The following is a 26,133-nucleotide window of genomic DNA, read 5'->3' on the forward strand; positions in this document are numbered from 1 at the left end:
TATTTGGACGTCTTCTCATCATCTATAGAGCATACATTTAAAATTTCAGGTCTCTTACTTCAAAAACATAAGACTTTCATACAAACTTGCAACCCCCGTTTTACCCCCTTAGGGGTCGAGTTTCATAAAATCCGTTCTTAGCGGATGTCTACGCTCTATAAGGAGCCTACTTGCCAAATTTCAAGTTTGTAGGTGTTATAGTTTCGGAGATTTCGTGATGAGTGAGTGACCTTTCGCTTTTATATATATTATTATTATTATAGATTACATTTTCACACAGTATAAAAATTATTCTAAATCTTAATAGAGTAAAACGTACTTCAAGAAAACACATTTAAATAACAAATAAAACAATTAAATTACATTCGAGTCAGTAAGTGCAGTTATAAATTTAAAGAAATTTAATTTTATGCCATCACGAGATTTTCCGAGCTCTTACCCCTGGCATGTGACGCCGGGGGAACGCGCCCTGCTCATATATTCCAAGAGACACTGAAATATTACCCGCCGTATGAATTGTAAGCAAGTGTAATTACAGACACGTAAACTATTACAATCTCAGTAACTTTATAGTTTGCCAACTTGTGTAACATTTGATTTTTAACATTTTAATTAATTGTTATTTTTACATTTTTAAATATTTGTTTTATAATAATTGTTAAAAATTGTGTTTTTTACCTTGTGAAACTTTTGGAGTAAATAAGTATATTATACACTATCCTGGACTTTCAACCATAATATTTACATATTACTAATATCAGTGTACTGTACTAATATCAGTATTTATTTACTTCAGTCATCAGTCTTACTTTACTGCAGCTTATCGCAGTCCACTACTGGACATAGCCTCCACAAGTTCACACTAAAAATGGCGTGAACTCATGTTTTTCCCATAGTCACCTTAGTTAGATAGTTATTCCGCCATCAGTCGCCTTTTGAAGTTCCAAAATAAAAATAAAACTGTAGTATCCCTTAGTCAGTTAGTTAGTTAAGGGATAACACAGTTCCGCTACCACCTTGGAACTTAAAAAGCCGACCGGTAGCGGGATAACCATCCAACTGCTGTCTTTGAAATACACAGGCCGAAGACGGGCAGCAGCGCCTTCGGTGCGACAAAGCCAGCCCTGCGGTCACCTACCCGCCTGCCCAGCGTGGTGACTATGGGCAAAACACATGAGTTCACGTTATTTTTGGCGTAAACTCGTGGAGGCCTATGTCCAGCAGTGGACTGTATAGGCTGTAATGATGATCCCTTAGTCGCCTCTTACGACACTCACGGGAAGAGAGGGGGTGGCTATATTCTGTTTTGCCGTAACCACACAGCAAACTTTAAAACAACACTTAAAATCTTAAAAATAATATATAAACTAGACTTTAAAAAAAAGAAAATACACAAAAAGTGCCCTTGTTCCCAAATACGTCCACTGAAGCTTAGCGACGCAAAAATTCTTAGCACATTCGGTTAAATTTCTAGATGATACTATTGTCTCGAACTTACTCTATATTGTATTCGCATGTAAATTTAAAAGACTTCACTGCTGAAAAGAATACAAAGGGTATCGTAAAAATGTAGTTTTTTTTTTATTTTTTTATTTTTTAAAAGAAAATATTTCACTGTAAAGGGATTTTCTCTTTTAAAAAGCTAGCGTTCTCGTTATTTCTCTTGTACTGCTTATTAGAAACTTTTGAGACACGTAATTTAAAATGCTTTGTCATTTATGGCTTTAGTTATTTTCACTTGCAAAGTTATTTTATATTTACACGATAGTGTTTCGACTCAGGATTGTTTAGTTTTATACAAAATAAACAATGGATTTTTAACCGACTTCCAAAAAAAGAGGAGGTTCTCAATTCGACTGTATTTTTTTTTTTAATGTATGTTACATCAGAACTTTTGACCGTGTGGACCGATTTCGACAAATTTTCTTTTAATCGAAAGGCGGTGTGTGTCAATTGGTCCCATTTAAATTTATTTGAGAAATAACAACTACTTTTCGAGTTATATCTAATAATGCGTTTTTACTTGACGCTTTTTTCGTCGCTTACGTTGTATTATACCGCATAACTTTCTACTGGATGTACCGATTTTGATAATCCTTTTTTTGTTGAAAAGAAGATATCCCTAGTTTAGTACCATGATAAGGATATCGGATATCGTTTTTTTTTTGTTAATTATGTTGATACATTAATAATTGTGTTTGCAGGTAAACGAAAAAAACCGACTTCAATTATATCGACAAGTAATACAACGTAGATAGATAAAAAATTAGTCAAGTAAATACGCATTATCAAAGATTACTCCAAAAGTTTTAATCAGATCTCGATGAAATTTGAATGTGAACAGATGATTAACATCGGCTTTCGATTAAATTAAAAATTATCAAAATCGGTACACCCAGTAAAAAGTTATGTGGATTTTTAAGTTTCCCTCGATTTCTCTGGGATCCCATCATCAGATCCTGGTTTCCTTATCATGGTACCACACCAGAGATATGTCCTTTCAAAAAAAAAAAAAGAATTATCACAATCAGTTCATAAACAAATTCAACAATTTTTTTTTAAATTGTGTTGCTTCTATACTATCCGAAGGAACTTCGTTGCTACCCGGTGTCCCATGACACCACATAATTAAAAAAAAAAACTGCAAATAAACTTAGTGTTTACTAAGCTGTCGAAATGTGATGGCGTAAGAGGCGCTTGGTTATTTAAAGCAGTACATGTTATTATCATGTTTTACACTGCTGTGATGTATTTGGCAGATATCCACACATTAAAACATTAAAGAATTTAACGTGATGAAAATGTATATTGAGCAATTTATCAAAGAATTTTGTATGCATACGATTTTACACACAAACTATTACGGATAATACCTACTAATCCAACTTATGATTCAAACATTATCTTTATTATGCAATAGGTAATGCTTCCGTAATTTTAAGGCTCTTATACCTAGGAATTTAACTGAGGAAGGGCACAGTAGGAAAATAATGTTCTGCTCAAAATATGGAGCAACCCGACTGGGGTAGTACCGACAAAGACGATTAGGTCAGCCGTACGCTTGTTTACCGACCTAGGTACATTAATAAAAATAACGTAACCAAGATTAAACGGCGTTATTTTTAGTATCATTGGTATTTCGACGTAACCAATATTAACAATTATAATAGTTATTATTATTAATATTGGTTTAAATTCACGGGAATAGAGGGGATGGCTATATTCTTCAGTGCCGTACTACCGTACTGCCGTCATTACAGAAGATATAATCAAAATCGGTCCTCCCATCAAAAAATTCTGAGGTAACATACATACAAAAAAATTCGAATTAAGAATTTCCTACTTTTTGAAAGTCGATTAAAAGCAAAGGTTGACGATACATCCAACGAGAGACGAACGATTACAACAACTTTGATTTTTTATTTATTAAGAAATATTCAAACAGCGTCCTCTGTAGAAACAAAGGAGAGAAAATACAGCATGTAACTTGCTTACCTCGTTTATTTCATTGTAGTTCCAGCGTAATTGTCTAGGTGGCGCTACGTTATTTGACGACTACTATTGTTTAGGAATAAATTATTACGAAACATACAAGTAAAATAGTTCATTATTTATTAATGAATTAGTAGGTTTTTTATGATAAATAGCTAGTGGTGATTAAATTTCCTAATATCTGCAAAAAATTAAAATAATCCCATTCATTCATCTTTATCTTAGTTCTTATAAAGATTCATAGATGTCGCTGTAACATGTTTTAACGATTCAATCCACTAAATATTTTTTGGAACTAAACAGGTATGACATAAAATTTATTTATGTAGGTAGTTTTAAAAGTTTTGATGTCTATAAAATATTTAACGTATAACAATGAAGATACAATATCGTCAGAGTTTTTTAATATACGTTTTATTAGTTAACAGTCCAATATTTAATATGATAATTCATTATCTCTCTTCATTAAATTTAATCTATCACAAACAAAAACAGACTAACAACAAATACTCAGTTGTATAAAAAACAATACTTGCTCCGGACGGAGATGACTATAGGCGATACGGTGACTTTTTTTAACACACTCCGAATTAAAATCAAAATCAATATAGCTTTATTCAAATTACTATTTGAATAATTGATTTTGTTATATATTCAATTGAATGTTGATTGTGCAGAGAAAGAACAGTAAAGAAACTCCACAATCACTCATAGAAAATATACCGTATGTGGATACAAAATTAGTAGGTAATATCTTGTATGAAATCATTCACCGTTACTAAGTCCACACATTTACTCCAACTATTTAATCCTGCAGCGGATAATAAATAATAACAATAAACTCTTCACAATCAATGGCCCCCAGAAGGATTTTCTCCAGTCTCGGGGGTCCGGAAAAACCCACAAGCAACAAGCACAGACGCCCAGACCAAGACAATAATTTATATGGCCAATACAAATGTTTGTCGCGTGCGAGGATCTAATCCGTGACATCGTGATCATAATAAGCTTTAGTTATCAATTTATTTTTAATACAAACTTTAAATAAAATACAAAACAGTTATCAATTATCAATATTTTGTATTTAATTTTCAGAACACAAATCCAAGAAATTCCCTGTATTGGTGTTCATACACGGCGATTCGTTTGAGTGGAGCTCCGGGAACCCGTACGACGGCAGGATACTGTCATCATATGGGAATATTATGGTGATCACCGTCAATTATAGATTAGGAATCTTAGGTAAGTTTATCTACACTTATTTACATAATATTTTAATTGTATCTTCCCGGCAACCTTTGGATAGAAGCTTATATGAAAGGAACAATAATACGTGCCAATTGTTTTATTGTTGATATGCAGTAAAAAGCAAATGTTTTAACTATATAGATATTAGCTGACTCCGCAAACATTGTTTTGCCATATATATTATTAACCCCCCTTATAATCTAAGGTTATGAAAAATAGATGTTGGCCGATTCTCAGACCTACCCGATGTTCATACGAAATTTTATAAAAATCGGTCCAGCCGTTTCGGAGGAGTATTTTATATATAAGATATATAAGTAAATTATACTTAGTCACTTTAAAAGATAACAAACAGAGCAATTAAAAGGTAAATACGATTAAATTTTTTTAATCATCTATTTTGGGCACTAATCTTAATGACTTTAGGAGAATGAAAATGAAGAATGCCATTTTTCTTTTCAAGGTTTCATGAAACCAAGTATTACTGAGCACGTTTACGGCAACAATGGTCTTCTCGATCAGCTAGCAGCTTTGCAGTGGATTAAGGATAATATTGAAGATTTAAACGGTGACCCCAATTCGGTCACGCTGATGGGCCATGGTACTGGAGCTGCGTGTGTCAACTTCCTCATGCTGTCTCCTATATCCAATGGTAAGATACACTATTTCTATATACTTTACAAAATTACATTAATCTCCAAAATTTTACAGCATGGTGTACTAACAACACTTCTACGTAACGTATATGGAGAAAGAGGCCTTATTATATTTAATACTAGCCAACCCGTGCCCACTTCGCTTCAGCCTGTAATATTCCAGTACTGGGCATAGGCCTCGTTTCCCATGCAGGAGAAGGATCAGAGCTTAATCCACAACGCTGCTCAAACGCGGGTTGGCGGATAAATTGCCTACTATGAGTAACAATCGCTATCAGGTGTACATGATAACAACCAGGACCGTCAGCTTAACGTGCTCTCCGAGGCACGGTGGGGAGACCCACAAGGACTGCACAAACACCCAGACCACGGCAAACTTCTGTATGACCAATACAAATGTTTGTCATGTGCGTGGATCGAACGCCAATCGCCAGCGCAACAGCCACAAACCAGTGCTGTGACCGTTGAACCAACGCGGCGTCAAATATGTACCTATATATAAGTAGAAAATGTTCTAAAGTAAAACTTAGGGTTGTAGAAAATTTAACAAAAAATAGAACAAAAAATTACGCGAGTAAATGAACAAAAGCCTATTTCCGTCATTTCTCGTTACCTTGCATTCTTTATAAAAATTAAAAAAAAAATCCCTTCTCTAATTAAAATCATAGTATAGTCCGCGATTGTCTGGACAATTTTTTATATTTTCTTTCATTATAAAGAAAACTGCCAACGAACAGAAACAATGTTTTGACTAATGATGGTTCATTAACAAAAACGGGAAATTGAGCAAAACATTCGACCCATTGAAATGAGAATAATTAATCTGAGTAGAATTTTCTGTCGTCCACAAAGTGAGAATTTTAAGCTGTAGGTATACTGAAGCAAAACGTTTCCGACCAGCAAATTGTAATTTATACTGTATCCGCTTACCCATATGCCCAGCTGTGGGACGTTAAAGATTGAACCAATCAATCAATTAAAAAAAATGGTTCTCTGTAAAGTCGGTTTACGGACGATAGTTTTACGTGATGACGTCATAAAGAAACATTGATGAAAAATTGCATACTCTTATGAATTGAATTGAATTATTATCACTGAACTTAATCGAACCGGCCGATCGTGGCTCTCTATTACTTGTTCCGCGTTCTCACTTGCACGCTCAAGTTCAGGCGGAACGTGACAATTTTCATGCGTGCAGCTGGTGTTCATCTATACTAATATTATAAAGAGATAAAGTTTCCAACTTTGTTTGTTTGTAGGGGGTAACCTTCGCAAATACTGATCCGATCATGATAATTCTTTCACTAACAGAAAGCTACACTATTCAGGAGTGATATAGGCTATATTTTATCCTTATTGAACAAAAAATTTAGTGAAAAATAATAGTATACGTAAATCAAGATAGTCAAGATAGAATAGTATATGTAAGTCAAAGAAATGCGGGCGAGATGAAAACTTTTCTATATATTTGCATCAAAAATAATAATTAACGCCTAACGAAGTGGGCACGGGTCGGCTAGTGTGTAATAACTCTGGGTGGACCGGTTTTGATAGCTTTTCATACAAAATGCATGGTGCTTGTCATGTAGTTCCATTTAAATTTAATTGAGACCAGTCAAGTACTTTTTGGACTATCTCTTCTTCTTCTTAAAATGGCTTTCAATAGTGCCAAAAGGCTATCTCTAATAATTTGTATTTACTTGACTAACGTTTATAAGTCTTTATACGTTGTATTACTAATTGATGTAATTAAAGTCGGTTTTTTCTTCGTTTGCGAGCAAACACAATTATCTACTAGGATATTTTAGGCCAACCTTGAGATATTTTTTTTTATTACTAGATCGACAAACAAGTGTACGGCTCACTTGATGGTAAGTGATTACCATAGCTTATAGACGTCTACAACACCAGAACATGTCAGCATTATTTAGCTGAGATCTTCTGTAAGTTTGCGATTACCCTAGTCGGGCTGCTCCATATTTTGAGCAGATTTTCTGCTGTGCTCTACCATAGCATATATATTAGGTAGCTGTATTACAGCTTAACTTCATCATACGTACAAAATTCTTGTCGGTCATTGTCCATGATCTCCTCATCTAAGTTCTGTATAATGTTTGTATAACCTACTTTGTTTTGAATATGCTATTTAACATTTCGCTCATAAACAAAAAGGGTTATTTCGTCTGCTCGAATAAAAGTTACGTAATTTGCTGAAGTTGGAGTCTGTTTTGTGTTTATAGTAAGTTTCGCATGAAAATATATAACTAATATTAATTGGGATGGATTGGTTAATAACACAAAATTATGATAATACTTGACCTGTTCTAGTCTGTGAAGACTTGCTTCGCTTACCAGGTAAAAATGTCTGGTAATGATATTGCAGTAAATGAACGCTTTGATCTTTCATTCTCTGCACATCATAAGATATTTATCGTGGTCTTTTTGATTGTGCTTGTAATATTTGTATTTCTACAACCTTGGACATGGATATATTACCGATTTAGAAAATATCACGAAAGCTTTCACCAATATCATGTAAAATGAAAAAAAAAAACGTGGATGAATTTCATTTGTAACTGTAATTTTGTTACCACAGTGTTCTAATGATCTTAATTTAGCTATAAATTTCCTTTACCTATGTTCCAGGCTTATTCCACCGTGCGATACTCATGTCTGGGACTGCGCTATCGGAATCAGCGATGACGAAGGACCCGACGCAGTACACGTTGCAAGTGGCACAGAGTTTAGGCTGTGATCTGCATTCCAAGAATATGATAATGACCTGTTTACAAAATAAACCGTAAGATATTGAACACTTTGTACCTCTTATCTTTTATCTAGAGTTCTCGAATTTCAGTGTATAAGTTGAAGAGCAGTGTGTTGTACAAAGTTCAAAACTGAAATTGAACTGAATATATGAAAATGATTAATGCTTAAATTGACACTGTGCTTCACTGCAGGTAGGCAGATGAGTTCATGTCAAAGTTGTAACAAAATCAGAGTGTTATAAATTAATATTTACATAAGATAATCTTGCGATATTACTAACTGCAAGTTTCGTTGTCAGAGAATAACAATCGGTTTAGAAAATAGCATCCAAAAAAGAATACATTTTGTGATCTGAATGAAACAGCGAGAGAGTTAAATGCTGATGTTAGGGGAAGTATTCAAAAACGGCTTCAAGTATAAATGTGAACCGTGTTATTCTTGATTACAAATTGTTTAAACTCTTATAAAATATTATAAGTTATTTAAATGGCCTGCCTGTATCTTTCACAGATTGTCAGAAATAAAAAAAGTCCAGATCCTCGCTCGAGATTTTGAGACGCCCCTAGGTCCTGTTGTCGCCGGTTCATTTATACCGAACGAACCAATACAGACAATGGAAGCCTTCCCGAATCTCCTAAGCAAGTAAGTTAAAAGAAGCTCTTCACAGCCTCCAGTAGATATTATATAACTTTTAAAACTTTCATAATCACAAACAATAAAAAATGGTATTTATCACCTTTGTCGTCAATCATTCCACCTTCCAAAAATTTTTGCTCTGTTTGAATACGCTATTATTAATGTGATCAAGGATGAATGTACAGATGATTTTATAGTTTGTGAAAGTGCTAAAATATTTCGAGTTCAGAATGATTAAAATAGTATATGTCAGGCTTATACAAACATTTGTTTTTTAAACGTTTTCAACTGCTGGCTTTGAAATACATAGGCCAAAGACGGGTAGCAGCGTCTTCGGTTCGACAAAGCCAGCCCTGCGGTTACCAACCCGCCTGCCCAGCATGCTGACTATAAGCAACATACACGAGTTCACGCAATTTTTAGCGTGAACTTGTGGAGGCCTATGTCCAGTAGTGGACTGTATTAGGTTGAAGTGATGATGATGATGATGACGTTTTTAATGGAATATTTAAAGAATTTAGGAAGTTATTGTTGTCATATTTTTGTAATTATTAGATTAGGTAGGATATTTTCTTGTTTTTTTTAGATATCAGCTACTATGTGGAGTTACAGAACTTGAGAGCTATCATGACTTTGGAGTGATAGAACTGGATCACGGAATTTTGGAGAACCAGAGAGACGAGTTCATAAAGAAATTCGCAAAAATTGTTTTTGATGGAGCAGAGGATTTAACATTAAAGGAAGTCTTAAAGCAGTAAGTGCTGTTACATATAAGTATTATATTTTTAGTAACTCTTGTTAAGTAAATTAAAATCTTTACTAAACAAAAGTCGCTGCTTATAAGCTTACTATCGTAGTGGCATTTGTTTTGATCCCCCTAATATGAGCGCCTTGATCTAGTGCTACATAAAGTTTACATCATTATCGAAGCAAGTTTTCTCACCATAAAAAAAGTGTGCTTTAGACCACACGACTGAAGTAAAACATCTTTAGCAAAAGATCTACTCTTTAGCAATAGATCTATTAGATATACGAAACGTAACTGGCTATGAGATAGAGAAAGAAAATGTGTGCTTCCACCTCTCTCCTTTGCTCCGTTCGCCTCGCCCGATCACACTTATCGTAATGCTCTCGTCGTGCATTATTCACCAGCCAAGTCAAGCGTGCGTAAAGAAGTTATACTCCAAAAACGTACGCAAAACGCAAATATGTCAGGCCCTAATGACTACAAAAAAGTCTGTACTTTTCTTAAAGATAAAAGGTTGGAACATAGACCGATTATTTGCATGAATATAATAATTCACGCAATCACCGACATAAATGAACTCTTTGAGTTTCAGAGAACACAAAAATGCATTATTGGTTATTGAGATCATGACTAGAACAGAGAAAATTTTATAGAAATGCCCAAAATACAGCTATACTACCCACTTCCACGCTAATTTTTTGTAGAAACATATAATAATGACACGATTTTGCCAATTAAATTATATAAATTAGAATAAAATCGCTTTCAAGGATATCATAATCATATTTATTCAACACGTTAAAATTATTTTTAACATTTATCAAATTTTAGTTTGAAAATGAAATTTATTTATTAATTTTATTACAAAATAATTTCCGAGCGTAGTTTAATCTCAGTTTATTCTTGATGAAGAATTTATATTCATTTAAATTTTACGTTTAGAAACGGTACCGCATCGTAATTTCTGGACGCTCTTGAAATACCAGCGTCGGAGCTCGTTTTATGATCTCGCATAAACCACGTAGCTTGTACACTAACGGTCTCAATTGACTTTATTTTTAAATGTACCTTACTAACAAGACTAAAAAATAAAATAAAAATTTTCTTTGCAAAAAAGGGTGTGTCAGCTTCGACGCACGACTGGAATTTACTCCTTCAGATTGACTGTCCAAATAAGCACAAAAAAGGCTCTAATAAAAATAATTACATATTTCATACTTGGAAATGTTTATCATTGTAACAATAATATCACATATTAAAAAAATGCTTTGTAAGATTTTATTTTTGTGTTACCCACACATTAGGAAATTCTAAACATTTTGTAATATCATGTCAAAAATCGATCGTTCCAGCGGGGATCGAACCTTCATCTCCGACTGACCGTGTCGGTGCTCTAGCCAATTAAGCCACGGGCGCCACGGTCGCTTAGACCGAATATAAAATCATCATATCAAAAATTTCGATCTAGCGAGTGCATCGTTTCATAGCTTAATCCGTGCCGAGCCGTGCGCATGTTTGCCGATCTAGTTGTATATATGTATATTTTTTAAAATAATTATGACGTGCCCCTTATACTGAAGAACAGAAATATCAAATTCACCATAATAGTCGTACTATATTAAAGAGTAAAAATTTACTGTCTCTGAGTTAACTTTTTTGTCAATAGACCGCATTAACGTCCGTAAATACAATAGCTTCCTTTGTGAAGCAAACATTTACCACCGTTTCGTTGTACCGAACAACGAGACCCGACAGTTTAATGTACTCTCAAGGCTTTGAAAATACCTACAGGAGCAATCTCAACTGACATATGGCCTAAATTTGTTTGGGTATTAAGAGTGAAATATGCTATCCTATTTTGAACCTTAATCAGGGACGAATACAGTTTATTTTAGATTATCGTAAACTCGATGCATTATATCAACGTATTGCCAGTTCGAGTGGTTTAGGATAGAGCCTTTGTCCAATGCTGGCCTAGACAGAATTATGAAACGATTGAGAAATTTGTAAACTAGTCAAATTGCATTGCGTTCAAAATGGATCTGTTCATGTTTTGCCAGGACAAACTAAGCGAGGCTTTTGGGCGATATTTGTTATTCGTTTTATGGTAAGTCCTCGTAGTCCTTGAGTTATACATTTAAAAAATAAACTTTTTTAAATGTAGTACGAATTATTTTTATTTTTATACGTGCGGTTTTTAAAAGATAGTATTTTAATAAATGTTATGTATTGATAACGTCAGATTTCACGTTTTATGTTTAATTCTTTTCGACTGGAAAAATCCTCTCATATTTCGATATTATTGCATTTTGGACAACTTTAACAAACTGTTTCAACAACAAATGTGATACAAAAAATAGTGTTTCATTGGCAGCTCAAAAGAAAATACTCCTGTTTGTCGTGTAAACCCTTTTTCACCAATCAAAAACAAATAGTAGGTACCTAATCGTTGCAATGCTGTGCCTAAAATTTTATGTGATCATTTGTTTTATTTTTCATTTGTGATGAACCGATTATTTAAGGCACACTAGGAAATTTTTTGCTCAAAATTTGGAGCACCTAATTTTTACAGAAGATCATAGTTCAATAATATTACTCTCAAGAGTGTCGTATTCTTGTGGTAAGATAGAGTTCTTGGAGTGGGTCGGTAACACGCTTACAATGCAGACGTCCACAGGCTACGGTATCGACTTACCATCAGGCGGAACGTCAACTTCTCTGCCACCTTCTTAGAAAAAAAAAAAGAATTGTTTTGACTACTGCGGTAACGCATCTAGTCCATATCTATAATTTATGAAAATATTTCAGGTACTCCCCATCAAAACTGGATCCTCAGCGTTGGAGCGTCGAAACGAACCGAGACGTCATCTTGAACTTGTTTAGCGACGCACGGACGTTGGCGCCAATGATCAACTTCGCCAATTACCAATCGAAAGCCAATCGCCAATCTTACTTCTACGTGTTCGGACACAATTCCATCAGCACTGACTATGCTCCGGTATGACTCGTGATTTTTTTTACCGATTTCAGAAGAAGTGTCTTTCTCAATTTAACTGCACTTCAATAGGACATTTCAATGGTTTTTATTTTTATTTTTTATTTGTATATCTTTAGGACCGTGTAGTGTTTGTAAAAGTCTTTATTTTATGGAAGAAAACTCGATTATATATTTCAATTTTTGTTTTGATATTACCGCATATATGATAACAATTATGTGACTATTATACGTCCATCCGTTTTACGTTTGTTCAACAGTAAATCACCATTATGTAGTGGTGAGATACTGAAGCTTGAAATTATTTTGATTCACTATAAGGATTATTTTAATAAATATAATAAATAGTTAATGAACAGATTCATTGTGAGCTACTATACTACGTGTGCGATTTTTCTTTTATTGCAAGCATCTATAGGCTACAATAATCGCTTACCATCGAGTAAGCCGTACGCTTGTTTGCTGACCTAGTTGTAAAAAACAAATTCATATATAACATAATCTACATAATATTTTTACAGTTAAACAAGAGTGTACACGGCGAAGAAATGCCATATGTCCTGGGTATTCCGTTGGGCGGTGCGAATTCACATTTCCATTCCGAATATACGTTACAAGAGAAATTGCTCAGCGAGGTTGTAATGAGATTATGGACAAATTTCGTGAAGAATGGGTACGTGTACATGATGTATGGGACGTTTGTATGAAATATTGTTCTAAAAACATGTTTTTCAGGTTTTCTCAACACACACAGTTAGATATGAATGTTGTGGTAGTAATCAATAGTTGACGTCTGACTCTCGTAGTGTTGGTTTCGATCTAAATAGGAAAAGGACGGATAAAGTGGGTAGTGTAGGATAACTAAAAATAACTGTGATATAAGTAACGCATAACGTAAATAAGTGTGTTCTTGTATAATAATCCCGAAATTTTAGATTTCCATATTGATAGAAAATTGAATGATATCATTCGATATTCGACAACTTTACAACTCATAACGCTATCGTGTATAAAATCAAATTCCAAATTATTAATTTACTAGCGACCCGCCCCGGCTTTGGACGGTTGCAAAAACTAGCAGCGTTCCTCTATTATATTATGCATGTTTTATACATATAAACCTTCCTCTTCAATTACTCTATCTATTAAAAAAAACTGCATCAAAATCCGTTACGTAGTTTTAAAGATTTAAGCATACATAGGGACAGAGAAAGCGACTTTGTTTTATACTATGTAGTGATTTTCAAATAGGTTTCAAATGAACCATTGAATCGTTATCTTATATCTAATATCTATGATTTTTAGAATCACTAATTATTCAGTTTACTTCACTTATTCGCTTAAATATTTTTCTCCTGCTACACAATGTTGACGACGCGTTGGCGCAGCGGTCACAGTACTAGCTGTTGTTGTTGTTAAAAAAAACTTCCTTATCATAAAGATAAGAGTGTAGACTTTAAATATACAGTTGTCATTAACTTTAGATTAAAATGTTTACAAAATGATAAGCGTAGCAATCGCTATCGGGTTTTCACGGTAACTACCGGGACCGTCAGCTTAACGTGCTCTCCGAGGCGTGGAGAGACACGGGGGCTTTACATGATAACATCCATGATAACAATTCAGCTTGTACCATCCCCACGCTGAGCATAGACTTCTTCCTCCATGTAAGAGAAGGTTAATAAAAACAAAACCAGATGATGATGAGAGATGATTTATGCTTTTTGGATGATATTTTACACATATATTAAATCACATAAAAAAAGTGAGAGTAAGAAAGTGATTAACAATATATAACTATTTATATTACTCAGATCGCCGAACACACAAAGCGTAAACGAGTATTTTACTTTGGACAAGAAGCAGTGGAACCAATACAATGTGGAATGGCCCGAGTACAACGTCGTACATCAACCTTATTTGAGAATTGGTGTGGTATTAAAAATAATTAAATGCTTGCTATTGCTTTCGTTGAAACGTATTAAAAAGTTATTTGGCAAAATTATGAAAACATATGATTTTTTAATAGTTCAATTTATAGTTTTTTATCATCTTTAGCACACTTGTACGATTCCTTTTGGCTGGTAGTTCGCCATTTGCGTAACATAATTTGTATAGCGATACAATAATATTTTCCAGAGATTCTTCCTATGGATTATAAATAATAAGCATAATATGTATATGCTCATATTATGACAGGATTTCTATTGAGATTGAATTTAGCTGACAACATCAACGCTTACACTGTAAAATTTATTATTAGATCGAATTTGAGTTGCCAATATTTTGTATAAGATTTACGTATTTCTACCAAGTGATCATCGGCTCTAAAAAGTACTAAAATTTTAGTTTACCTTCTATCGCCACCGCAGATTAATTGTTTAATACTTCCGTAAATTTTCCTTGATTAATTCAGGTATTCTCACAAAATTTCCTTCACAGTCTTCGTGGTACGAATTTTAAACACGTAAAACTCTCTTTTTAATTAGATTCGAGGTCGTGAAAGTCGACCACGTTTTCGATTGAAACAAGATCGTCTACGTGATTTAGAAACTAGGCCAATCCTGCTTCTTACTTTTCTACAATCGTAAATTATTAAACTTTATTTTTCAGATTTGCCACCTTCAATAAATAGCTTATACCGATCGAACTATACTAACTTCTGGATCGAGACTTTGCCTAATAAAATGAAAAGATACGTCATCGATCCTTTATTCGAAATTACATTTACTACAACAACGCATCGACCGAAACCTACACATAGAACAATAGGTAACTTTTTAATCATAAAAGCATCTATTTCTTTAAATATATTTCTAATGCTTACATAATTTATTTATTTATTTACTTACTAGAACTTTTGTTGATACAATTTTTTTGGTAGAAATGGATATAACCGAATTAATCGTTTTTCAGATCCTATCAGAAAAATTGGGATATCTCCTGTACACAGCCCGCCTCATTACAGTTCTTCTTCGTCTTATGGAATGTTGCGGCCATATTCTCCGCCTGTATCAAGACCAGACACAGATTCGATATATCGGGAAATACAAGCAATAAAAACACCAGCAAGATCAATTCCACGTGGTTTCATTGAAAAAACCGTACTCACTACTACAAAACCTGTAACTGAAATATCGGTTAAGACATCTAGTACTACTGTGACGCTCGTCGTTTCCCTTAGTATATTATTTCTTGCAATAAATATTGGTATCTGCGGTATATTTTACTATAAGAAAAGAAAATCTCGGTTAAGAGAAAGAACATTTAATACATCTAATTCACCTCGTGTGGAGGCTGGTGAAGTAGATGTCATAGGACAGAAGAGTTCGAAAGATGACAAAAGTGCACTGAAAACTTTCAAAAATGGTTGTAGTGTTATAAAATCAATGAGTATAAACAGGATGCGAAATAACAGTAAGAAAGATAAAAAGAAAGAAGTATGTAAGACGCCAAAATCAGATGATTCTGGTGGTTTTAGAGAACGATTTCAATTAAGGAGACATTTATCTACCAGTACATTAGACGCTCACACAAAAGTTAGAGATTGGATTGCCAATGGAGTAATGCATAGATGCTCTCCAAGTGTTTTAAGAAAATCTAATTCAGAACTTAATGATAAGTCATATATTAATACAAAACCTTACACACGATCTGAAGAATTACTCTCTGATTCAAGAAAAATATCAAAACCAACCTTAAAACTCGATGAAACGCTGTGTCCCAATAACATATTAGCAAAAAACTATAGTGGTAAAAATAAAACTTCAGAAAAAACAACATCAACGTCAGCATTAGATTCTCATTCTTCCCTTATCAGTAATAAGCAATCAACAATTGATAAGCGTATAAATAAATCAAGCGATTCTTTGAAAAGTAAAGGAACAGACAGTATTAAATCCAAAAAAGTATCAGTTGCTATTGATGCTACACCCGCAGCCCGAACCAACTCTGTTTTAAAACAAGAGCCAATAGAGTTTTCTAAATCATTTGAAGAACTCAAACACTCCAATGTAGAGAACAAATTACAAAGGTCAAAAACCGACGGCTCGATTCAAACTGAAAATATTATTAGCGTCCCAAGTGAAACAGACACCAATAAAACTTACACAAATGAAGTTATATTAGCTCTAGGTCAAAACAATGCACTTAAAGTGTCTCATAAACATTCTACCTCCGATCCTGTGACAGATGTTAATTATGAGGCTTTAATGAAGGAAAAGTTGCGACGTCAAGCTGAAGTTATAGACATACTGCCTCCAGTAACTTTTCGAAATGAAATCAATGTTACATCACGAGATGACAAAACACAAGCTAAGCCTCTATCAGCAGAAGATGCACTACTCACAATTAAAAGAAGAAACTTCCCTAAAGTACTGCCTGATTTACCAAATGCGCACAAAAGATTGTCGTTACAACCGACTGCGTTGCAAACGTTTGCCGGGTATGTTGGAGGTGGAAGTATTGAAAATCAATTGGATAGGCCAAGAGTTCCGCCACAGCCCCCGCCAAGAACAACAACTCTGGAAAGACGTCTTGCGTACAAAAATACTAAGCTGCTTTCTTCATTTGATGTTTCAAACGTCAAAAAGATTCCTGAATCTGCTGTATATAATAGAAATTATGAGAACTTAGATAGTCTATCGCCTGTGATTGGTAATAAGTCACATAACAAATCATTCGATTCTATAACTAAAAGTGATAAATCTGGACATCAAAGAGAGTATCCTAAAGTTATTATTGCATCAAGTAACTCGTCATGTACACCGGAACCAACAATTATAATCAAACCGTCACCGAGTCAAATAGAAATCCCTTCAAGCGGTCCTAGGGTTAGATTACCTGATGATTTTCATTCACACAATTCGGGATCCGTGACTTCTTTTCCATCTTTTTATTCTGATGATGACATAAATGAAGAAGTGGATGATGATTTTCTTGATAATCTCGCTGAAGACAAATTGATTCAAGAATTGGTAGGAGGAGTAGAATCACCAACTGACATGGACGTACTAGACTCCAAAGGACCAGAAACGATATTTGAAAAGAAAGTTGAAATTGTACCCGTTAGAATAAACGCGGTACATATTGAGCCTAAGAGTAAAGAAAACTATGTATGTATTTCGGATTTACACTTACCTGATATGACTGGAATAGAACAAACTGCACAAATAAAACCTAACTTTGGCTTAAATAAGCTCAAAAATAGAAGTGAAAGTATAAATAGTCCACCAGAAAAAGCGATAAAAGTTATACCTAAAAAATCTCTAAAGCCTTCATCAATTTTAAATAGAGGCACCAAAAGTAGTAGTGGTAGTTTTAAAAGCAAAAGTGATTCTAGTAATTTGGAACATTCGAATTCTGGTTCTTCTAATGATACGGAGACCAGTACTGGAACGGTGAAGATGGTTGAATCAAAGTAATACTTTTGCGTAAAAGATAAAAAAAATGTTTAATTGTATTAGTTTAATAATTCTTTAAGTTTAAATATTATTGAGACTTGACGAATATATTCATAAAGCATTTACTAACGAACAATACATTTATTGTTTGTATATTATTGTCAAAATATATCTGATACAAGTAGGTGATACTATTCAAATAAGCTTTAAAATAATTTTAGTTTTAGTGATAAGTTGCTTTTATTTAAATTAGTAAGCCTTCAACATAACGAAGAAAAGAGAAATATTCTTCAGAGTTTTGACCAATTTTTAACCAAATTTCAATTTAATGCAGCTATTAAATGCATTTAGAAATTAAAATGTATGAAATAGAAACGGCAGTTTTATTTTAGATATTCAAAAACATACCTCCATCCTTTACATTATCTTTCTTTGAAACATTTATCTTATGCAAAATTACCCTTGTCGTTGGCTCTTAAGAGATTTTATTGAAGGGATCAACCATATCTCGGTCTTGGAAGCATTCAGTGGAAGTTCCTAGATTAAAAAGAACATTTCGAGATAAATGGAACAATTAAATTAACCAAAAGTTACTTTCGAGTAATTCAACAAGAGCATTTAGCTAAATTTGACTTAAGCGGTCTTTCTTAACATCCCCATTATCTTACATTCTTTGATACGATGTGACTTGCCAACCTTCTTTATGTCTGTGGTACAAATTAAAAGCTTTTTGTCTTTTAAACATTAGATTGATAAATTAGGTCGGTAACTAGCCCGTTAGCGCAGCTACTTACTACTCTCTTATTTACCTGTAACATAAGCATTAAGTTGCTTGTCATAGGAACAGACGACCGTGTGTGTATGTTATAATATATATAAGATATTTTACATGTACATATTTTGGATTATATTCGATTTCCGGTCCAAGTGAGTGTAGTCATAATTATATGTGTTTTATTCTTATGTAAGCTTATCCATGACAAATACAGACATTAACATAACGACAGACGAAGACGTAATATAAGTGATATCAAATTCCAGAGTCTAAAAATTCCAGAAAAGAAAAAAACATACATTTACATTTTAATAGTAAAATGGGTTGATTATTATTTTAATTTTACAGTTGTTGAGTTGTCATACACAAATAAATTTATTTTACGGCATCAAAATCAGTTTGTAACTAAACACATTACCAGGCAAAAGATTGATCTCTCACACGAGTGGAGACAAACTCGCTCAGTAAAAGATCATAACAAGTCTTCAAATGATTAACTGTAAGTGTCAGCCCGATCAAACAGTGTAATTTTATTGTATTTATTATTTAAGATTTTTTATTTCATTATTTTTGTAGCAAGTTATTATTTTATTTCTATAAAATCTCTTGAAACTGATTAGTTCTAATTAATTCTCTAAAAAGTAAATATCGCATCACATTGACATCTCTTGTTGCAGAGATTTGTTCACCTGATACATAAGTTTTGCCTTAAAACAGTGAAATGATCCATCTGTTTTTATTTTTTATTATAAAAAACAACTTTTATAACCATTAAAAAAATTGTTAGTTTAGAACTGACTTGCTCACGGTTTTATTATAAAAAGACTTAAAACTTAAAAATAGAACAAATAAAAAAGTAGCCATCCTCGTCGCAGCGTCATTAAAATCCTTTGACCGATTTCTTTCCATCTTTGTTATTTTTTAATAATAAAATTAACTTTGATAAAATATTTTTACCCACAGTAAAGTTGTATTATAGAAAAATAAATTTAACGCTGTATTTTCTTTTCAATTTTCTCGCTTTCTTGCACTTTTGTGAGTACGAAATGAATTTGTTGTCTTTTTACGAATGTCACATACATTGCTATACAGGAATTGTGTATTCCAACGTAGCACAAAAATTTATTGTAATCGCATCATATTTTCCACAAACAACCGTATGGCTCCCACGCAGTATCAGGAATGACGACGTTTTATACTTGCGATACGACTATCGTAGACTTATAAAAATCAATAATACCTTTATTCAAATAGGCTTCAAAAGCACTGCATGTTATGTACGACGTTGCATAAAGTTTCAAAGGACTACCGTATTAATATATTTTAAATGTACAGCACAAAATGTTTGATATTGTTTCTATTTATTTCGCTGACTTTGTGTGCATATTGCATTTTTATCTTGTTCCAGCCTTTTCAGTTGATTTTCTATTAGTTGTTCTTCACGCAGGCGGGTTTTTTGTTTTTTTTTTTAATTTTTTTTTTTACAATATAGTTTCTACTTTAATAAAATTTCATGTAAAGTTAATTAATTAGAGACAGAGAAATTAATGAACTAATCGAACTTGTATGGTCAACCATTAGTTAGTAAGCCACTAGAGAGTGCTGCTACATATATGCTGGAAATAATAATTTTAAACGAGTGCGTGCAAGAGTGCAGTTTTGAATTTTCTAAATTTTTTATATTTTTTTTTTATTTAATCAAACATATGTCGTAAAGTCTAAAGAGTTTTCTTGGAAGGCATTATCTACATTTTCTTAAAATTTATCGCTTTAAGATATTGTGCAGTGGGACTTCCAGCGAGAGCGTTCAAATAAACTGAGCTTTAAACTATTCCAGTGGATATTTTAAATAATTTGTATGCATATTCAGGAAACTTTCAAGACTAAACAAGATGCTATCATTAAGAACACTTTAGGGTGATAAAAAATAAAAATTACTTTCATCAGGATTGATCTATAAGGTAAAAACATTTGAAATAATTTCGTAAATAGGATTTAGACAAAGACGAGCTTCACGATTTCACAAGCGTTCAGAGTTTTTGTCACCATTGGTTAACTTGACCTGATTTTTTTCATGGCATTAGAGTGGCAAACAAGTTCAATATGTAATCGATACTGGAGCCATTTTTTTTCTCTTTCGTCTCTGATCCGTTATGCTTGCAGATAATCGTGGATAATTTTGATAGTATGAAAACACTAGAGGCCAAACCACTTCAAAAAATTTGGACCTATTAAGGATTTATTTTTAAGTACTGTAAAGCGTTCCCTCACTAATTTTTAAGTTAAAAAGGGCGATTAGGACATGCTATAATTAGGGTTCTCAAATAGGGTACTATAATGAGTATCTGAGTATATGAGCCAAAAACGTAGGACAATGTCCTAAATACTTTACGGTACAGTAAAAAGGGGATCCTTAATTCTACGTCGTGAAACCCTTGAAGGATTATGTTTGCAAAACGAACAGAATTTTGCGGCATTGTCCTTTCGACGGTCTGAACGTTTTGCTACAAACTGTAGGGTACTTTTAAGCTGATTTGTCTTTTTTAAAATGTTTATTAACATGTATTCGGATCTTTTATATAACTAGCATGGCAAAGAAGCAAACGGTCCCTCATAATTGAACCTTAACCATATCCTATGGTCACCTGTAGCACAATCAGCATCGAAAGGTTTTCGACCTTACTCCAGCATTAGTTTAGCACTACTGCGAGACTATTTAACTGACCACAACCAAAACATACATACATAAAACATAACATACTATTTGAAAGCAGTTTTACATTGACCATTGATTCATTGTTATCTTCGATAACGTTGAGATTCCCCTAAGCAGAGTTGCCTTCATCAGTCCAGCTCTCTATGTTTTGAACAAAATTTACCTTCTACTAATACGTATTTATGTATATATATAAAGCATACTAAACCAAAGGGCTCGATTGTACAACCCTTTCCTTTAGTTGCTCATTTCCCCCTCTTTCAAAATCGTACTCTGAAGTTTCAAGTGTGTACAGATACTCAAAATATTATAAAATGCCTGTATTTTTATTTATTTAACATGTGATTTAATTACATCGCTGCATAATAAAGCTAGCATCTTCTTTATTATATACAAGTTTCCATGATTATATTTATGATTTGATTAATTTCATATTACTCAAAAGAATTTCGAAGCAGAAAACGTCGCATAATTAATTCCTTAATAACTCTGACGAACATATTCCGTAGCAAATTACGTATCGTTACAAAAGCCGGGAATCATTCTCATTTGAGCCGGATGTATGGAAAGTGAAACAATGAATAACCCAGATATATATTATGTGGGGTCTAGTTTTTCATCTGCTTTTAATTGTCACGAAAGTTTCGTTGACACGGAATTTATTTGAATGGAATGATATGCAAATATGCAAATGAATACGTGTGAAAATGTTCGAGTGAAAAATATTTCGTTCGTTCTTTTTTTGAAATGTGCATATGTTTTGGAAATATTTTTTTTTCATAAATATGTGTGCGTTATTTGAATTTGAATTTCGAATTCGTTATGGAGTTTGCATTGATTATAAAACAGTGTTTGTGTTTGTAATGTGAACAGTCTAGATGTGAGTGAGAGATGACAAGTTGGCGAAGATCATGAGATAATTCAAACGCAAAGAAAGACGATTTAACACTGAGTTTATTAAGATAATCGTAAGTAATATAAGTAGGCGGAAGTACAGACGTCATTCGTACGAAAATCTTAGGTATATGCAAAACAGCATATCGTAAGAAAAAACCTAAAGAAGGTTATTAGATCGCAAAGACAATTACATCGCTGAATGTGCGGTAACCCGTTCAGTGTCTTTGTTGTTTTTGATGCATTCGTTGTGTTGTTTTTATTGTTTGTTGTTATTCGCTTGCTATTGAAGAGTAGCCTTATCAAATGTCAACAATCTTGTTGTATATTTTATTTGTAACTGTGATTTTATAAGTTTTGTTACGATAAATTTCTAGAATAAATATTATTTCTGTTACTTCAATTTCTAATGGAAAACAAATAAAAACGATTTTATCCGGAGTTAATTAAGTTAATAAGCACTCTTAGTATCGAACGTCTTTCGAGGAAATATATCTGATATTATATTATCGATATAATTAGATTTCTTGAACATAATTTAAGTTAAGACCTAGAGTATTCCATATAATTAGGTCAAATTTAAATTCCTTAAAGGCCTTGTCGCATTACAAGTCTTCGGTGACCGAAAATTTAGTATCATAGTGCAGTTTCTAGACACAAACTTAAAAACATGTAATGTACTAAAAAGTTCTTATCTTTATTTTTACCCGACTGCCAAGGAAGGGTTATGTTTTTCGCGCGTATCTTGTATGTATGTATGTATGTATGTATGTATGTTTGTATGTAATATTCTTTACTACCTCATATTTCCAAAACCACTGAACGGATTTACATAATTGAGGTATCGTTAGGTTCGTCTTAGCTGCCCAAGTGTTCTTAGATAGGTGACATTAAAAAAAATCAAACATGGCGGCTGCGCGAAGCCATTGTACTTAATGAAAAAAAAATTTTTTTCTCGAATACTACAATATGGGTATCAAATTGAAGGGCACAATACAAGGATTTTAAAAAGGTATATCATGATTATTATAACCGTAATACTAATAAAGAAATACAATATTAAAGTTTAAAAAATGTGGACTTAGTTCTTTCCCACGCCTATGTCATGCCAAACTCGCCTCCTAGGCGACGATCAACGTCGGGGTGTAGCCTTTCTAATAAAATACAATGGTTAAAAAAAAAACATACAATGAAAATTACAAATAAAAATTAATAAATGTCACACCAATTTACAATTACATTAATAAAATCAATAACAAATACATAATAACAAATACAAACAAATAATTTTAATAATAATTTCATTATATTAAAACTAATAGTTGTTGACTTAAGCGGTCACCTATTTGCTAAAGGTCAGGCTTACGTTGCTTTGAGCAGAGTGAGATCTTTCTCCGGGCTTGCTATCAGTTCTCTTGACCCTAAAAAATTACTAAATCAATCACATGATGTAAACTGTTTTAATGAATTGAACCGATTACGTAATTTGTCTGACTAAAAAACATAAATAAAATAATAATTAAAAAAAAAAAAAAAACAAAAAACCCGCCTGCGTGAAAAACAACTAATAGAAAATCAACTGAAAAAGCTGGAACAAGATAAAAATTCAATATGCACACAAAGTCAGCGAAATAAACAATATCAAACATTTTGTGCTATAAATTTAAAATAATATATTAATACGGTAGTCCTTCGAAACTTTATGCAACGTCGTAGATAATATGCAGTCGGAGGCATGAAATTGAAGGATAATTCAAATCATTCTCTCTATTGGCATACGCCAACAGGCCAACAGGCCAACACGCCAATACGCCAAGACGCCAATACGCCAACACGCCAACACGCCAACACACCAACACGCCAACACGCCAACACGCCAATACGCCAACACGCCAACACGCCAATACGCCAACACGCCAACAGGCAACTCACCAACACGCCAACAGGCCAACACGCCAACACGCCAACACGCCAATACGCCAACAGGCCAACAGGCCAACACGCCAATACGCCAATACGCCAACAGGCAACTCACCAACACGCCAACAGGCCAACACGCCAACACGCCAACAGGCCAACACGCCAACACGCCAACACGCCAATACGCGAACAGGCCAACAGACCAACACGCCAATACGCCAATACGCCAACAGGCAACTCACCAACACCCCAACAGGCCAACACGCCAACACGCCAACACGCCAACACCCCAATACGCCAACACGCCAACACGCCAACACCCCAATACGCCAACACGCCAACACGCCAACACGCCAATACGCCAACACGCCAATACGCCAACACGCCAACACGCCAACACGCCAATACGCCAACACGCCATTTCGCCAAAACTTAAGACGCAAACAAGCAAACAAGTTATCTAAAAATTTACAACACGTAAAAGCACGCCAACAGCCAACTTATCAACACGCCAACAGCCCAACACGCCAACAGCCAACTCATCAACCCACCAACACGCCAACACGCCAATACGTATAATTATATTCTCTTTTTCTTCGCTATGTCCTATGCCCAAAGGTTGTCTGGAAGAAATCGCTCTTAGCGATAAGACCGCCTTTTGTACATCTTTCTTTTCATGTATCACTTTTTTGTAATGTTTCTTTGTGGTGTACAATAAAGAGTATTTATTATTATTATTATTATAAGATTTATATTTCATCATATGTATAAGATTTATATTTGGACTACGCAAATATGATCATATTTTGGAAATTCGCAAAAACCTCAAGCGGCTCCCAATTCGCCTTCGCAGGAATACTCATATTCTTACCCTACTTTGACGCCGCTTTGGCGTAACGGTTACAGCCGTGGATTGTACCTGTTGCGCTGGCGGTTGCGGGTTCGATCCCCGCACATGACAAACATTTGTATTGGCCATACAGGTGTTTGCCGTGGTCTGGGTGTTTGTGCAGTCCATGTGGGTCTCCCCACCGTGCCTCGGAGAGCACGTTAAGCCGTCGGTCCCGGTTGTTATCATGTACACCTGATAGCGATCGTTACTCATAGTAGGGGAATATATCCGCCAACCCGCATTGGAGCACCGTGGTCGATTAAGCTCTGATCCTTCTCCTACGTGGGGAAAGAGGCCTATGCCCAGTAGTGGGATATTACAGGCTGAAGCGTTACCCTACTTTACTCTAGTTTATTTAATCCCTTTACCCCTTCCTATCTGAAAGAACGTTTTTAAATTCCTTGGTGATTCCCATGAATGCTGTTATCGTTCTGACAGTAATTTTCTTCTTGAAATTCCTTCTCACTCCTCTTCCTTTTATGATAAATCTTTTACAGTTCAAGCTTCTCGCTTATGGAAAACCGTGCCATTGAATATCAGACGTGTTACAAACACCTACACTTTTTAAAAATACTGTTTGGATGCGATGTATGTATGTATGTATATGTTTAATTATTTGAATATTTATAATAAATTTGTTGTAACTTGTACACCTATGCTGACGCTAGACCATTTCCTTTGCCCTAAGGTTGCCCGGAAGAGATCGCTTTTTAGCGATAAGGCCGCCCTTTGTACCTAATGAATATTTTGTTAATATTTTTCTTTCTTTGCTATGTATTATTTCTGTTTTTGGTTTACAATAAAGTGTATTATTATTATTATATATATTAATGTATGTTCGGGGATAACTTCGTCGTTTATGGACCGATTTTGATATTTTTTTTTGTTGGAAAGGAGATATCCTAAGTGTGGTATCGTAATAAGGAAACCAGGATCTGATAATGTGATCCCAGAGAAATCGAGGGAAACCCTCGAAAATCCGCATAACTT

At 34.0% G+C, this 26,133-nt stretch overlaps 1 protein-coding gene across 1 annotated transcript in view; it reads left to right on the top strand.

Moving 5' to 3' along the window:
* The window catches only part of LOC123662829, a 40,159-nt gene extending 21,838 nt beyond the window's left edge, over positions 1-18,321 (top strand). The window contains exons 3-12 of the mRNA XM_045597625.1: positions 4,588-4,734; positions 5,204-5,392; positions 8,043-8,196; positions 8,676-8,807; positions 9,388-9,555; positions 12,358-12,547; positions 13,066-13,217; positions 14,359-14,474; positions 15,158-15,316; positions 15,461-18,321. Of these exons, the coding sequence (XP_045453581.1) occupies positions 4,588-4,734; positions 5,204-5,392; positions 8,043-8,196; positions 8,676-8,807; positions 9,388-9,555; positions 12,358-12,547; positions 13,066-13,217; positions 14,359-14,474; positions 15,158-15,316; positions 15,461-17,967 (3,914 nt within the window). The 3' untranslated portion in view covers positions 17,968-18,321. The remainder of the gene's footprint in view (positions 1-4,587; positions 4,735-5,203; positions 5,393-8,042; positions 8,197-8,675; positions 8,808-9,387; positions 9,556-12,357; positions 12,548-13,065; positions 13,218-14,358; positions 14,475-15,157; positions 15,317-15,460) is intronic.
* Positions 18,322-26,133: the final 7,812 nt, after the last annotated feature.

This window comes from Melitaea cinxia, chromosome 2 (assembly GCF_905220565.1).
Source record: "Melitaea cinxia chromosome 2, ilMelCinx1.1, whole genome shotgun sequence".
In the NCBI taxonomy this organism is placed as follows: domain Eukaryota; kingdom Metazoa; phylum Arthropoda; class Insecta; order Lepidoptera; family Nymphalidae; genus Melitaea; species Melitaea cinxia.